The sequence below is a fragment of the Balaenoptera acutorostrata genome, chromosome 2 (assembly GCF_949987535.1).
Source record: "Balaenoptera acutorostrata chromosome 2, mBalAcu1.1, whole genome shotgun sequence".
NCBI classification, from domain to species: Eukaryota; Metazoa; Chordata; class Mammalia; order Artiodactyla; family Balaenopteridae; genus Balaenoptera; species Balaenoptera acutorostrata.
Window position 1 is genome coordinate 131,705,189 of NC_080065.1, and position 13,336 is coordinate 131,718,524.

The 13,336-nt window shown below is 39.0% G+C and overlaps 1 protein-coding gene across 5 annotated transcripts in view; it reads right to left on the reverse strand.

Moving 5' to 3' along the window:
- PPP2R2B (protein phosphatase 2 regulatory subunit Bbeta) overlaps window positions 1-13,336 on the reverse strand; it is a 462,603-nt gene that overhangs the window by 107,645 nt on the left and 341,622 nt on the right. For all 5 annotated transcript variants that reach the window (XM_007194185.2, XM_007194186.2, XM_057540770.1 and 2 more), the window contains 2 exons: window positions 7,784-7,881; window positions 4,623-4,788 (listed from right to left, as the gene is read on the reverse strand). In XM_007194185.2, the coding sequence (XP_007194247.1) occupies window positions 4,623-4,788; window positions 7,784-7,881 (264 nt within the window). The remainder of the gene's footprint in view (window positions 1-4,622; window positions 4,789-7,783; window positions 7,882-13,336) is intronic.

A 13,336-nucleotide genomic window follows, 5' to 3' on the forward strand; every position in this document is an offset into this window, starting at 1 on the left:
TACACATCAATATATACTTTTTTCAGATTCTCTTCCCTTATAGATTATTACAAAATATTGAGTAGAGTTCCCTGTGCTTTACAGTAGGTCCTTGTTGGTTATCTATTTTATATATAGTAGTGTGTATATGTTAATCCCTTTTTTAAGGAAACATGTTTGGGCCAAACAGATCATGTCTGTGGTTGCATGCCTTTGGAGGCCTTTCTTATCAGATCCTGCGTTCATTATTTGTTCTAACTTCTCTTCTGGATGGCAGACACTCGGCTGCTCCTCTGTGTCTTCCTCTGTGCCTGCACAGCGTGGTTTTGGAAGCAGACAACCTTGGGTCCCATCCCCACTCCAACTCCCGCCACCACGTGGCCGAGGGCTGGGATTCACATGCAGTAGGCACCTAACTAGTCTTTGGGCGACAGACAAATGGGAGTAGCAGATAAAGCAGGAGAAAATGTACAGAGTGGCCAATTAAGTTTGAATTTCAGAAACATGAGTAATTTTTTAGTATAAGTATGTCCTCAATACTCCCATCTTACAAACAGAGATAGTTAACTTCTCTACGCCTCAGTTTCTTTATATGTAAATTGGGGAAAACAGTGCCGTCCTTAAATGAAAGAATGCATGTAGAGTGTTTAGCCCGGTGTTGCACTTCTAATCACGGTTCACAAATAGCAGCTGTTTTTAGAATTAGCAAACTGGGCAACTGTTCTGCAATAATGAGATGTTGCTCTGACAGCGTGAGCCTCATCCCATGATGATGTCGGCACATCTTACTTCCTCTCTGTAAGGCTGTCAGGGGAGGAAAGCCGCCCCTGTATCCTGCCTGTATTAGGATTCCCTTGCTCCTTTGCCCCTCATCTCCCTCCTCCATCTCTCCTTGGCAAATGCCTTGTCCTCAGCGGTCTGAAATGCACATTTTGAAGTGGGCTTCCTGCAACAATTTGGCTACTCTAACAGAGAAGGGCCCCTGTTTCCTAATATGTGGGCATCACTTGGGCTGGTCATGTCTGCTGGCACGCCTGTAAAGTCTACTAAGTGTAAGATTTGTGCATTCAGCCTGGTTTGTACGAGACAGAAGGCAAAGAAGCCTTTCCCAGATGTTGGGTTGAATTTAGAATTTTCTATCTATACTCTTCTGGTCCTACCCTCTCTGAATATAGGCTGCATAATGACCTGCTTTTTAGGGTGAGAAGATGAAACATGGGCCATATTTATTCAGTCATTTGATTAGCTACTAATCAGAGATCAGAGTAGATTAGCTACTGTGGCTTAGAAGAACCCAAATCAGTGAATTTTAATACTGATTATTTTCTATTGCTGGGCTTTGGAATGTAGCCCATCCCAACTGCAAGGCAATTCTTCTCTTATATTTTTCTTATTAGGAATGATAAATTGCTATACAGAGAAAGAGAGAAATTGGAGGTAAAACATAAAGAATAAAAATCCCTAAAATCCCTGCAGTCTGGGACAACCATTGTTAACATTTTGCATAGTTCCTTGTAGTATTTTTTCTATGCATTTTTTTGAAGAGGGGTACAAACCTATAATAATATCTCATATATAGATTTTACATTTCTCATTTTATTTTCGTCTTTTTATTACACAACTGGTACATAAAATTGTAGAAAATGAAAATGAACATAAAAATAAAAAAATTAAAAACTCCCTCAATTCCAGTAGACGAAGACAACTACTATGAAAAATTTATGTATATCCTTGTATTATATTTCTGTGTGGAATTATATAACTTTTTAAATAGCTTTTAATAGATGTATCATGCTATACATAGTTTATAATATGCTTTTTTCCTAACTATTTACCTATCTATACCAATTATCTATTTCTACAAATACATAATGTATAATAGTGAGAATCAGTTAATAATTAAAGGTCTAGTAATGGGAGATTTATTAATAAACTATAGAAAAAACCATACAAGGGAATACCATGCAGTCATTGAAAATGTTATGGTATTTTAGGAGAAATATTTCACAATTAGGAAGATATTCCTGTTATTAAGTGTTATATTATTATATTAAAAAATCTGGTTGCAAAACAGTTATAGAATATGTCATATTTTTGTTAAGAAACAAACAGATTTATCCATGCCTCTTTGCTTTTCTCTTTAAAAGACATTAATAGTGGTTCTCTCTGGATAGGAACACTTTCCTTATCTTCATTTTGCTTCTCTGCATTTTCGAAATTTTTTACAATGAACACTTATTACTTTCATAGCATGAAAAACAAATTAAGTATACCTTTTCCTCTCATCACAGGAATTAAGATAGAAGTAGACATTCTAGGTAAAGCAATGTGTCTTCATCTGGCAAATAATTTTAAGGTCTATCTTTACAACTGAATGTTGGTTTTATTTTTCATTAAAATTTCTAAAGCTGGGAATGTATTCTAGCAGAAGATAAAAACTGTACCCAGCTATAATGAGATAAGCACAATTTTTTAAAAAAAGATAATTGATGGTGAATTCAATTCAATTCCCCATGGTTGGGATGCCTGGAGTTATTCTTGACTTTATTATCACACAATTTTTCTTGACTCAGTAGCTTGAAGCTTTCTGGATAAAAAAGTCTGAGGAACATGTGGCTGTTACTATGAGTAATGGCTTTTTCTTTTTTCTGGCTGGCTCTCTGAGTAGTTTATCATCACTTGCGGCAGCTTTTAAACACAGTCTTATCATCTATCTTCATTTTCTCTTTTGTACAGTAATTCCAATTGTCTTCCATTAATTTTTGCATGTTAACCTATTTGGCTTAAGGGGGATTCTCAACCTCAATATTAGTATAAAAAAGAAAATCACATACGAGCATGGGAATTTTTCTTCTAAGAATCATTTTGAGATGCTGTTGGCATACGAAATAGCATCCCAAATGGGAAGATAATATCCTTGTTAATCAAAAAACTATTTAAAAACTCAATTAACAGAACATTATGCTATATAATTAATCTTCATTGCATTTCACTGATTTCTTTCCCATCCCCCCCACAAAGTAGTTAATATGTCTTTTATGTCTTTGAATTTTATTGTAATAATCAATAGGCTAAATTTCATAATATAAAGTAAGCTAGCTATAGAAGATAATCAGATGCTTTTTCTCTGCCTAAAGTAATTAAGTCAAAATCATCAGAAGTTTCTTCCATTCTAAGTTGTGTTGAATCTGCTGAGCCTTTGAGGGAAACTTAAACAAAACTAAAAGGGAAGAGACTGAAACAAATTCATGTGGCTTGACTTTTGGGAAATCAAGATCAAAAAAAGTAAACAAAACAATAAATGAGAAAAAATTAAATTACTTGGAATCTGGAAAAACAGATGAGTGGAGATCTGGTCATGTTGAGATAAGCTATGCTTGAATAACCCTAAACTGGCTATTTCAGAACTGTTACTTTATAGATTTATACACTGGCTTTTTCATTTGAGGGATTTTTTTGGTTCATATGCATTAAAAACTTTCCCCCCCCTTTTTTTCATAAGATTAAAATAAAACTCATTGTAAAAACTTAGAAAATAAAAACAATAAAAGGAATAAATTGACAAGTCACCCATAATGCACAGTCAAAATTAATCATGATAAACCTTTCAGTGTGTTTCCTTTCAGTCTTTAAAAATGTTAATATATGTTTGATCGTAGTATATACACAGTCTGCATTTTTTTTAACTTGACATATGAGCATTACCCTTTCTTAATAAATGTTGGAGATAGGCAGAAAGCAAATCCGTTGTTTCTTGATTTATATTTAAATGTATACTCCTCAAAGACACACACACAGGATGATGAAATGAATCACTCTCCAGCTTATTTGCTTGGGAGATGGTGTTTAATTTGTATATACTAATCCTCTAATTGTTATGCTATTCAATTAGCACCCTTTCGTATATGATTTTATTCTGAATTGTTTTGAGTATAGATGGTCTCTTTCACAGCAAGGGTATTAAGAACTTTTAGGGTTGGCAATTCCACTGTATAAAGGTTTACAGATTAATAGGGAATCAGCTTCTGTGTTCAACCCCTAACATTCTCTCTCTCTGACCTATTTATATCAACTCTCCCTAAACCAACAAATGATATAAGAAGAGTATGAAGGGAGAAGGGAGAAAGAGAAGAAACCATTACTTGATCAGTTTTTTGATGGGGTCCCCTCTCTTCTTGACCTATGTTTCTACTAGAGAGCTTGATTGTGTCAGACAAGGACATCTGCTTTCCAAACCCCCCAATATATTCAGGGATTAATAACTTCTATTGAGTATGCCAAACACACAGGGACGGCATGTTTAGTTTCCTGAAATGTGTTCCCAGAATAACATTCAGTGAATCTTTAGACAGGAAGCCACATTCCAAAAACACCTGGAAATAATCTGCATTAGTCAAAAACTACAGATAGCAAGTCTCACATAATTCGACCATAAATTTGTTATTTTTAAAAAAGAATAAGTACTATTTACTGAGGGCCTATTCTCTGCCAGGCATTCTGCTAGGCATCTTGCAAATATGGTTTCTAAGTTTTTCAACAGCCTGCAAGATAAAAAGGAAAATGGAGGCCAAGAGAGATTGAAATATATGGTTTGCCGACTGTATCTCTGAAAACACCAAACAAGACAAGTCACCTCCACATACCATTAGTAGACAGAAGGAAGTAGGCTGCATTCTGCTGAGGGAGCCATCTTATTTTATTGATTTTTTCTTCTATTTCTAAACTCTTCAGGTAATCGAACTCGGGTTCATGGCTCTGGAATGTGCTGTAAACATTGTATTCACCCCTCCGATGAACCTGATTTTTACTCTGTAGGAAGGGAAGAAAAAGTCACATGAAAGATTAAATCACATAAGCCAACTGCAAATTCACCAGTTCCTTCCTTTTTTTGAGTAGAGTCATGAGGGGTGAGACGGGCAGGCCGTGTCCAAGTGGGCTGAGGGCAGGACTACGACGGCCATGGGTTCCTCCTTAGCTCAGTGCCCTCAGGCTGTTGATCATGCACCCCTGGTGGTAAATACTGGCACCTTCAATATTTACAAATTTTTACTTATAAAGTATATACATAAACTGCTGCATGTCTTGGACACCTTTAGGAGTGAGTCATCCCATGCTGACGTCCATACAGACGTGTATCAGTCCTTTAACAAGAACACAAAGCTATAGCATCTGCACCTTTCACCGGCCTTTTAAAATCTCATCATTTCTTCATAGAATCTCTGAGAGGTGCACAGAGCAGGGAAATGAACAAAAGAGGCTCACAGAAATTAAAATGACTTCTCAAAGGTCACCCAGCTTATAAGCAGTGGATCTCTCCCTCTCCTTTTTCCAACATGAATAACAAAACAGACATGAGTGCAGAGATGACATGTGAATCATTAGGAGAACCATGAGACTTTACGCTGGCTTTCCCCCAGCGCTGATTATGCAAAGTGCACACAGCAGGAACTAAATAAATGGTGAGAGAACAAAACATAAAGGAAGGGGGTGCAGAAAGGGACCAGAGAAAGAAGAAAGGTGGGCAGGAGGAAAAGATGGTGTGAAAGAGAGAAAGGGAAGAAGGGAAAAGAAGGAGGAGAGGTTTGCATTTTAGGACCTAGTGACCAAGAGCCTCAAGATTCAGGCTTTGGAAAACTGCGTTCAAAAATTCAAATCCAGGTCTTGCTAGGCATTTGTCGTAAATGCTTGACTCTTAATAAAAGGCGCAATTTAAAAATTTTTATCTCTGGGTGGATACTGAACATTCAAACCCAAGTCTCAATTTACTGATGGGTGATGGTGCTGATACCCAGATGTTAAATGTGCTTGCGAGGGCACTGAGGTTCCTTGAACAGATTTTCCAGGACAGCACCTCTTGAGGATTCACGCACAGGTGTCACCCACGGGAATCGAAAGGAGGCCTGACCTAGATGTTGTCACATGGCTGTGTTTCTCAAGCTCAGTGTTCATTCAACCCCAAGTCCCACCGCAAAGCTCAACATTTAACTGTAGGTTATTATCCTCAACATTTATTCCTTATTGAACAAACCCACCCTCCTTTGGAAAATGTGTCCCCCTTCTTTCTACTAATGAATCAGGCTCCCCACATATTTCAGTAAATTAAAATAGGTGAAACCTATAAATACCTAATGGGAAACATGGAGCGGAATATTACTGGCAACACCCTGCCTTGGGTAATTTATGCTAAACAACTCCTCTGGTTTCTCTTTATCATCACTCTGAACCTAATTGGATTTTTTTAAAAAATTGAAGAAGAAGGTTTGAAAATCAATTTTAGAAGGACTTTAAAGGCTGACGTACTCGCTCCTACCCTGTTTACTGCAGAGAGAGCTAATCCACCTGAACGATACATTTTTACGAGTGTTGATTTGCTACCATCCAAATCAGACTGTCAAGTGTGTGCAGGATCTGCCAGACCAATTAGCACCAGGCAGCTCCGGAAAAGCAGGAGAAATTCCAGGTCACGGAGAGCTATTAGTTCCTACTTGCCAACAACATTTTCGCGTTTCCAGGGCCAATGGAATAGGCTGGGTGCCTGATTTAATGCCGAACACTTGAATTCACACAGAACCCCGAGGGATTACGATGCCCTTATAGAAATTAATTGCAAATAATGTGCAATTACCAAATATATCACCTCTAAATGAGGCTTTCCTTTTTTGAGGGGAGGTGGAGCACAAATGACTTTGAGGCACAAAGCGGGCTTTAAATTGCTAGGGAAGTCTCTTGCGAAACCTCCCTCCTGCACTGGGCCCTCCTGCTACGCCGTGCCGGGTGAATCTCCGAGGCGGGCAGTAGCAGATGGGAGAGTTACTTGAACACAGACTGGCCTGCTGGAAGCTTCAGGACCACGCCGGCGGAGGCCAAGGAAATCAAATTGGGCCATAATTTCATTCTGACAGAACAGAAGCAGACACCAAAAAACTCAATTTATATGAAAAAGAGAAACAATTCCTAGTGGAACCCAAGTCTCAGGAAGAAATGGGCTTTTCGAGATTCACTGGGAGTGAGAACTCCTGCTCAGAATGCATAGAGCATTCAGCTGCAGGGAACTTCGTGTCACCTATAGTAAAGTGTGGGCTACATGCCTTGCTCAGATGTCATTTTCTGGGATTTCACTCCCTTTGGTAGGGGGAGCTACCATTTTCTTCTTTTTTTTTTTTTATGGTTAGCAACAAAGTATTTTTAATTAAGGTATGTACCTTGTTTTTTTAGACATAATGCTACTGCATACTTAACAGACCACAGTATAGTGTAAATATAACTTTTATATGCACTGGGAAATCAAAAAATTGGTGTGACTTGCTTTATTGTGATATTCCCTTTATTGCAGTGGCCTGGAACTGAGCCCACAATATCTCTGAAGTATGCCTGTAAATTGTACGTATTCTCTTCTGACCCAAGTTATCCTTTTCATATCTGTTGGGGAAGGGTTATATTTTTTATCCTAGGTATTCTGTTAGGAGTGCCTGAATTTCAACAGCTGGAGGAGAATAAACCCCACTGAAAAAGGAGGCGTTAACACTCAACAAGCACCCGCGGAATTTTGCAGGTCAGATGAGAAGTGAGGTCGTTTTGAATGTGCAATACCCAGGTTTGGAAGGATGAGACCTTGCCCAGAAAAGGCTCTATTTTCCGGTGCTTTTGTGACCCTGAGCGTGTAACTATTGATGTTAATGACTTTTTGGCAGTTTTAGTTTGCAAGCCAAGCAGCAAGGTTAAGGGCGACACATGAGGATTAAGGAACAGTGGGAGGCCTTCTTTAAAAGAAGAAAATGGGCATTTTGCATTCACTGCCACTTACCTCCTGCTCTCGTTGAAATATTACAACCCGACCCCCCTTGTCCCCTGTCGCTAGTAATTCTCCCGTGTGGTTGAATTCTACCGTAGAGATAATGTCAGCTGAAAAAAAGAAGACAAAGGCAATTTAAGTAACTGCACACTTACTTTGAAACGATAGATAATAGACATACTTTTCTGTGCATTTAAGGGCTTAGGGCTTTATCTCTGCTGTGGAATTTACAAGGATTTTGTGTTCTGTATTTTAAGTGCCACTAGAAGTGGCACTTGGGAAAGTAAATTTCCTAGATGCCCACCCTGCACTGTGGTCTCTAGGAACAACTGGAGAGAACAAAAGGAAAAAGCACATTCAGACCCTTTTGTTTTGGGCAAGAGAAAATGTATTTCTTCACGGCTCACGGAAATGGCAATTTTCTTTGATAATTTCTACCAACCACAGGCTCTTTTCCCACCCGTGTCCTTCTGCATTCCCCTTTCTTCTACACCCAGAAACTTCCCCAAATGAGTTTCAGTTGTGGAATCCAAATGAGGGCTGAAGACTGAGGAAGAAGGGGTGAGATGCTTGAAGCTCAGACACCGAAAACGAAGGGGCGGATCACAGAGGAATCGTCGGGAAATCTCCAGGAGCTGGAAACTCAAGGAGGGACCCCACAAATTCTCCCTCTTTTCTGGTGAGCCGAACACACCCTTCTGGAAGAGCAAGGCCTTACTGCAACCCCAGGAGAAAGGTGCTGAGAAAACAGGGTCACGAGGTCAGAGGGAAGAGAGAAATTTGTACTCTGTATTTCTTTTTTTTTGTTTTTAAGTGTATTTTTTTTATTGGAGTATAATTGCTTTACAATGTTGTGTTAATTTCTGCTGTATAATGGCATGAATCAGCTATATGTATATCTATATCCCCTCCCTCTTGTACTCTGTAGTTCTAAACAGAGAAAATACACAGGCATCAGGAACTCAGCTCAAAGATAATTGCTGAAGGAATGCCAGCCTGCCAAGTCTTTCTTCAATGCTGGTTACCCCCGGAGGAACACAGACAGGTAAATTACCTATGATTGGATTTATTAGGGCTATTTTTAGAAAAATGTCAGAGGTTAATTCCTCTGCAATTATTCCCCTGCAGGGCTCCAACAATTGCTACCAAGAGTGCAAATGAGTTAAAAAAAAAAAAAAAAAAAAGGAAGCAGGGGAATTATGACTGTGGCCTTTGACAGAAGTACATTCTGAAGATTATGTCCATGTAAGGAAAGCAAAGGGGAAACAGTGAGGTGGAAAACTAAGGCAATTACCCCTGAATAATTCAAATCTCAAATCTTACTTTAATATCATCATTTCAGGATTTTCTTTGTATGCCTGATTGATTCAGGTTAAGTAGTGTAAAATTCTCCACTTCGCTTCTAAATGTCCTTTTCCATACATGAAAAAGCTTTGAATGGTCATTCTTCGTGCAGAAGGAAAAAGAATAAGGCATAAACCATAGGCACTTTCAAGCCAGGCACATTTAAAAGAATAACTCATGATTTCTGTTTTGGCATCTTAGATAACCGACCCCAGTGGTAGCAGATTCAGATCCTACAGGGCCACGAGGGGACGTGGAGTGAAGTAAACCAGGTGAAGTAGCAAGCTTGTGTTCCCTCTTAAGAGACAAGTGGCTACTCAGTTTAAGCCAACTGTGACTATGAAATATTACCTGTGTTGCCAGATATTCTGATTTTTTTTAAAAAAAAGAAGCTGGAAATCTAGAGTTTTATGCAAAATCGCTTAAGTTTTACATATTGGCAACCACTAATTTTGTTCAGTGCCATGACATTAAAAAAATAATAATCTTGTCTATCAGCTGAAAATGGTTTGTGGGTCACCAGCTTCTGACCTCTGGTCTCTAGAGTCTGCCTTCAGAAAAGGCCACCCCATTCCTTATTGACAGTCTCAACTGGACATCCCATGCATTCGCTCAAGAAGACCCCTACAAATGAATACTACCTGAAGGAGACACAAAATAAGCTCCATGGCTACTCAGTTCCTGAAGTAAGTTTAGAAGGCCCATTTCTAGAACAAGTGCCCAAAGAGGAGCATGGAAACCAGCCACCCCGAGTGAATTATCGGCCACTTTCCTTTATTAGAGTTTGCGTGTCTTAGCAAAGCACTCTCGTGTACAGAGGAGACAAGAAGGCTGTCTAATGTTTGCAGTCGCCTCAGAACGCCCTGGTTGAAAAGCACTCGAGTGCTGGGATACACTTCTAACATTAGTTCCTGCTTCTGGCTTTTCAATGAGTGGCTAGCCGTGGGGTTCTTCACGAAGCTTCCTGGCTTTGGGGGAGAACCTAAAGGAGACATGGCTATTTCTTATCACTTCCAGGCTTCTGTCAGGTACTAAAATATGAGTCAAACACTTTACAGAGAGAAAGAGAAGTGAGGAGCAATGAGAGGGTGATGAGGAGACCAGGCCTGGGGGTTAACAGTGTCATACTCGTGTCTTTAGGGCTAAGATTCTACTTAAGGGCAGCTGAAGCCCTTCCTCTCAGCAGCTGTGTGAACACAGACGCTGGAGTTCTGGGTGGGTTCCAGGGCTAGAGCACTGACAACAAAGAGATGGGTCTTCCCTTTTGGTGACATTGAGTATTGGAAGGAAGAGGTAAGTAGCGCTTTCCAAGATCAGCCTCTGGCTCAGATTCCAAGAAAATGTCATTCCAAGGGAAACAAAATTCAGTCTCCCAGGGATGACATTCATATTGTCTTTTTGCCTGGACTCTTTGAAAATGTCTTCACTCTCTCTTTAAGATGCACACAGGTCAAATCAAGGTAGGATTCAAGCTCAAGTCCAAGCCACATGATCCAAGGCAGTATTATTAGAACTTTGCGCTATGGGATATCAGGCATGGTCCCAGCTATAAAAATACCTCCTTTGTTTTCCAAGTGTTATCATCGTTTGTGCTATGTCTCCCTCAAGAACCTTGTCAGAGAAAGGTAGACTGGCATGGCAGGATTCTGAAATTCCTTAGTCTTTTGCCAAGTCCTTGCCTTTATTTTAACCCTGCCAGGCAGGTGGTCTGTATATTGGGTTGTTTATATCTGGCTACTGTGTGCTTCCCTTCAGAACGTATGCATTGCAGTTCAAGTTAATACCTGTTTTGAACTTTTATGTTTCCTGACTCATTTATCATGGCTAAGCCAGTAGGTGTAACCAGACTATTTTACTGCCCTATCCATCTCTGCATAGCTTCATCTATGACTGTTTAATAATTGATGCAAAATTCATGAATCACCCCACATTCCAATTTCAAGATACAGACACTTCCGATACAATACTCCTGTGCTTGCAACATGCTCTTGGTAGAGCAGTTTAAATTAGAAAACATACAGTGCTCGAAACAACATGACTTTTGTTGAGCATAGAAAGAGGTTATGGCGATAATAATAAACTAGCAAACTTAGAAACGATAACGTCACCTGAAATCATGGTCAACAGAAATCAATTCATCAAGTTCAATTAAGGTTCAGTTCATCAAGTTCAATTAGAGGACACTTGCCTTTAAATGTTAAGTGTGTATGACAACTCATTTTCTTAAATGCCCAGCCGAATCATGCTATTATGCAAAAAGCTATAAACTTGAGCATTTTCTCTCTGTTCTGTAAAGATGTGAATGAAGTGCATGTTTTTGACTAAAAACAAAAAGCAGAAGCCAAAAGCAGTTATAGAGGTCAAATGTAGTTAACATGATTTTTTAAGGAAATCCTGGGAGGTATGACGTTTGCCCTGCTCCACATCTATTCGTGCTGATTTAATTTCCACAAGATGGTGGCCTGGTAACCCCATTTCTAGTTCAAAAGGCACTGATAAGATCAAGTTTTTCATTTTTAAAATCAATCTCAGCATCCTTCAAAGGTTCCAGACTAGTAAGTTCATACATAAAGTTTCCATTTAACTGAATAATAGAAATTGACTTGGCAATTGTATGCATGTGATTGTGAGGCTAAAGAAAAGGAAGGACCCCCTTGTTCATGCCCTAATCTCCCCCAGTATACCATGCTAGGCTGGAGTCTATGCAATGCCAGAGCGCTGGGCTGAGTACTAGTACTGGGTGATTTTTGATAAAACGATGGCTCAGTGTAGACTTAGGACCTAAAGCCAAATCCTCTGATGGGACAAGATCTCACTGACCAGGTCACTAGCATTGACCTCCCAGCATCAATCATAGGGATTGAAATGAGACGGTAATGCAGTTTAGCCTTCAGAGTCCATTAAATGTTGTATCTTTCATCTTGGAAACATCTGGGAGATAATACTATAAAGTCATATATGTACTTTATCAGCTGACCAGTTCTGCACAAGCAATATTTGGCTTTCTTCCTGATGAGGACGTCAGTTCTAGCAGAATCTGCTGTTTCTTCAGCTAGGATAAGGATATCAGCAAGAATGGAAAGCAGGTTTCCTAGCGGATGACAATGGTGAAATGATGGTAGCTGCCAGAAAGTTTGTGTTGAGAAGAATTTGGGAGGCCACTTCCAGGTCAAAGTGCTGTGATTAATTGGCAGTGACTCCTGCAGTGGGGGGAGGTGACATGTGGAGACTTTGTCACTGCTGCATAGGAGTTTCCGGCTAGATTGGCCTTGACGTTGTGGATCATTAAACAAACAGGGGATTCTTAGGTTCCCTGGAGGGAATTAAAACTACTCCTTCCATCTACATAACACTGTGGACTCCTTGCATTCTGGTTCAGAGTCCAAAGTCAGCATCCATTTTCTCAGATAAGGTTTTCCCTGGTAAGTTTGGATGACTGAAATAGTACATTGGAGTATATTTTCCACCAAAATAGGAGGGAAAAGGAAGTCTGGTTGTGGCCAGACAAGATATACACAAGAACTGCTACTGAGACCGTGCCAAAATGGTCAGGTTGAAAAGATATTAATATATTATAAAATTTAAAAGAAGAATCAGGTAATAAAATAGTATGTGTCAGATGACCTCAATTTTGTTAAAGTATTTACATTTTAAAATACTTTTTTTAAACTGCTAAAGTAATATATACTTACTAAAACTTCCATTAATACCAAGATGATGATTAGAATATAAACTGAAATATCCCCCAAAGATAAAAACTAACTCCTATAAATACACACACAAATAGTCATAGGAAAAAGTCCGTCAGGGAGAGTACAGGATGATATTGTTTTGGGGTAGGACATGGATGACTAACTTTACTTTTTTATAGTCTTCTAATTTCTCAGCATTTTCTAATTTTTTTAACTTGACTATAAATACTTGAACAATTTTTGACTTTTAAGCAATTTTAATTGACTTTCAAACGGAATACAAGATTTTAACATTTACCTCAGTGACTTTTTTTTTAATTTAATTTTTTTTAACATCTTTATTGGAGTATAATTGCTTTACAATGGTGTGTTAGTTTCTGCTTCATAACAAAGTGAATCAGCTATACATATATATATATATCCTCATATCTCCTCCCTCTTGCATCTCCCTCCCACCCTCCCTATCCCACCCCTCTAGGTGGTCACAAAGCACTGAGCTGATCTCCCTGTGCTATGCGGCTGCTTCCCA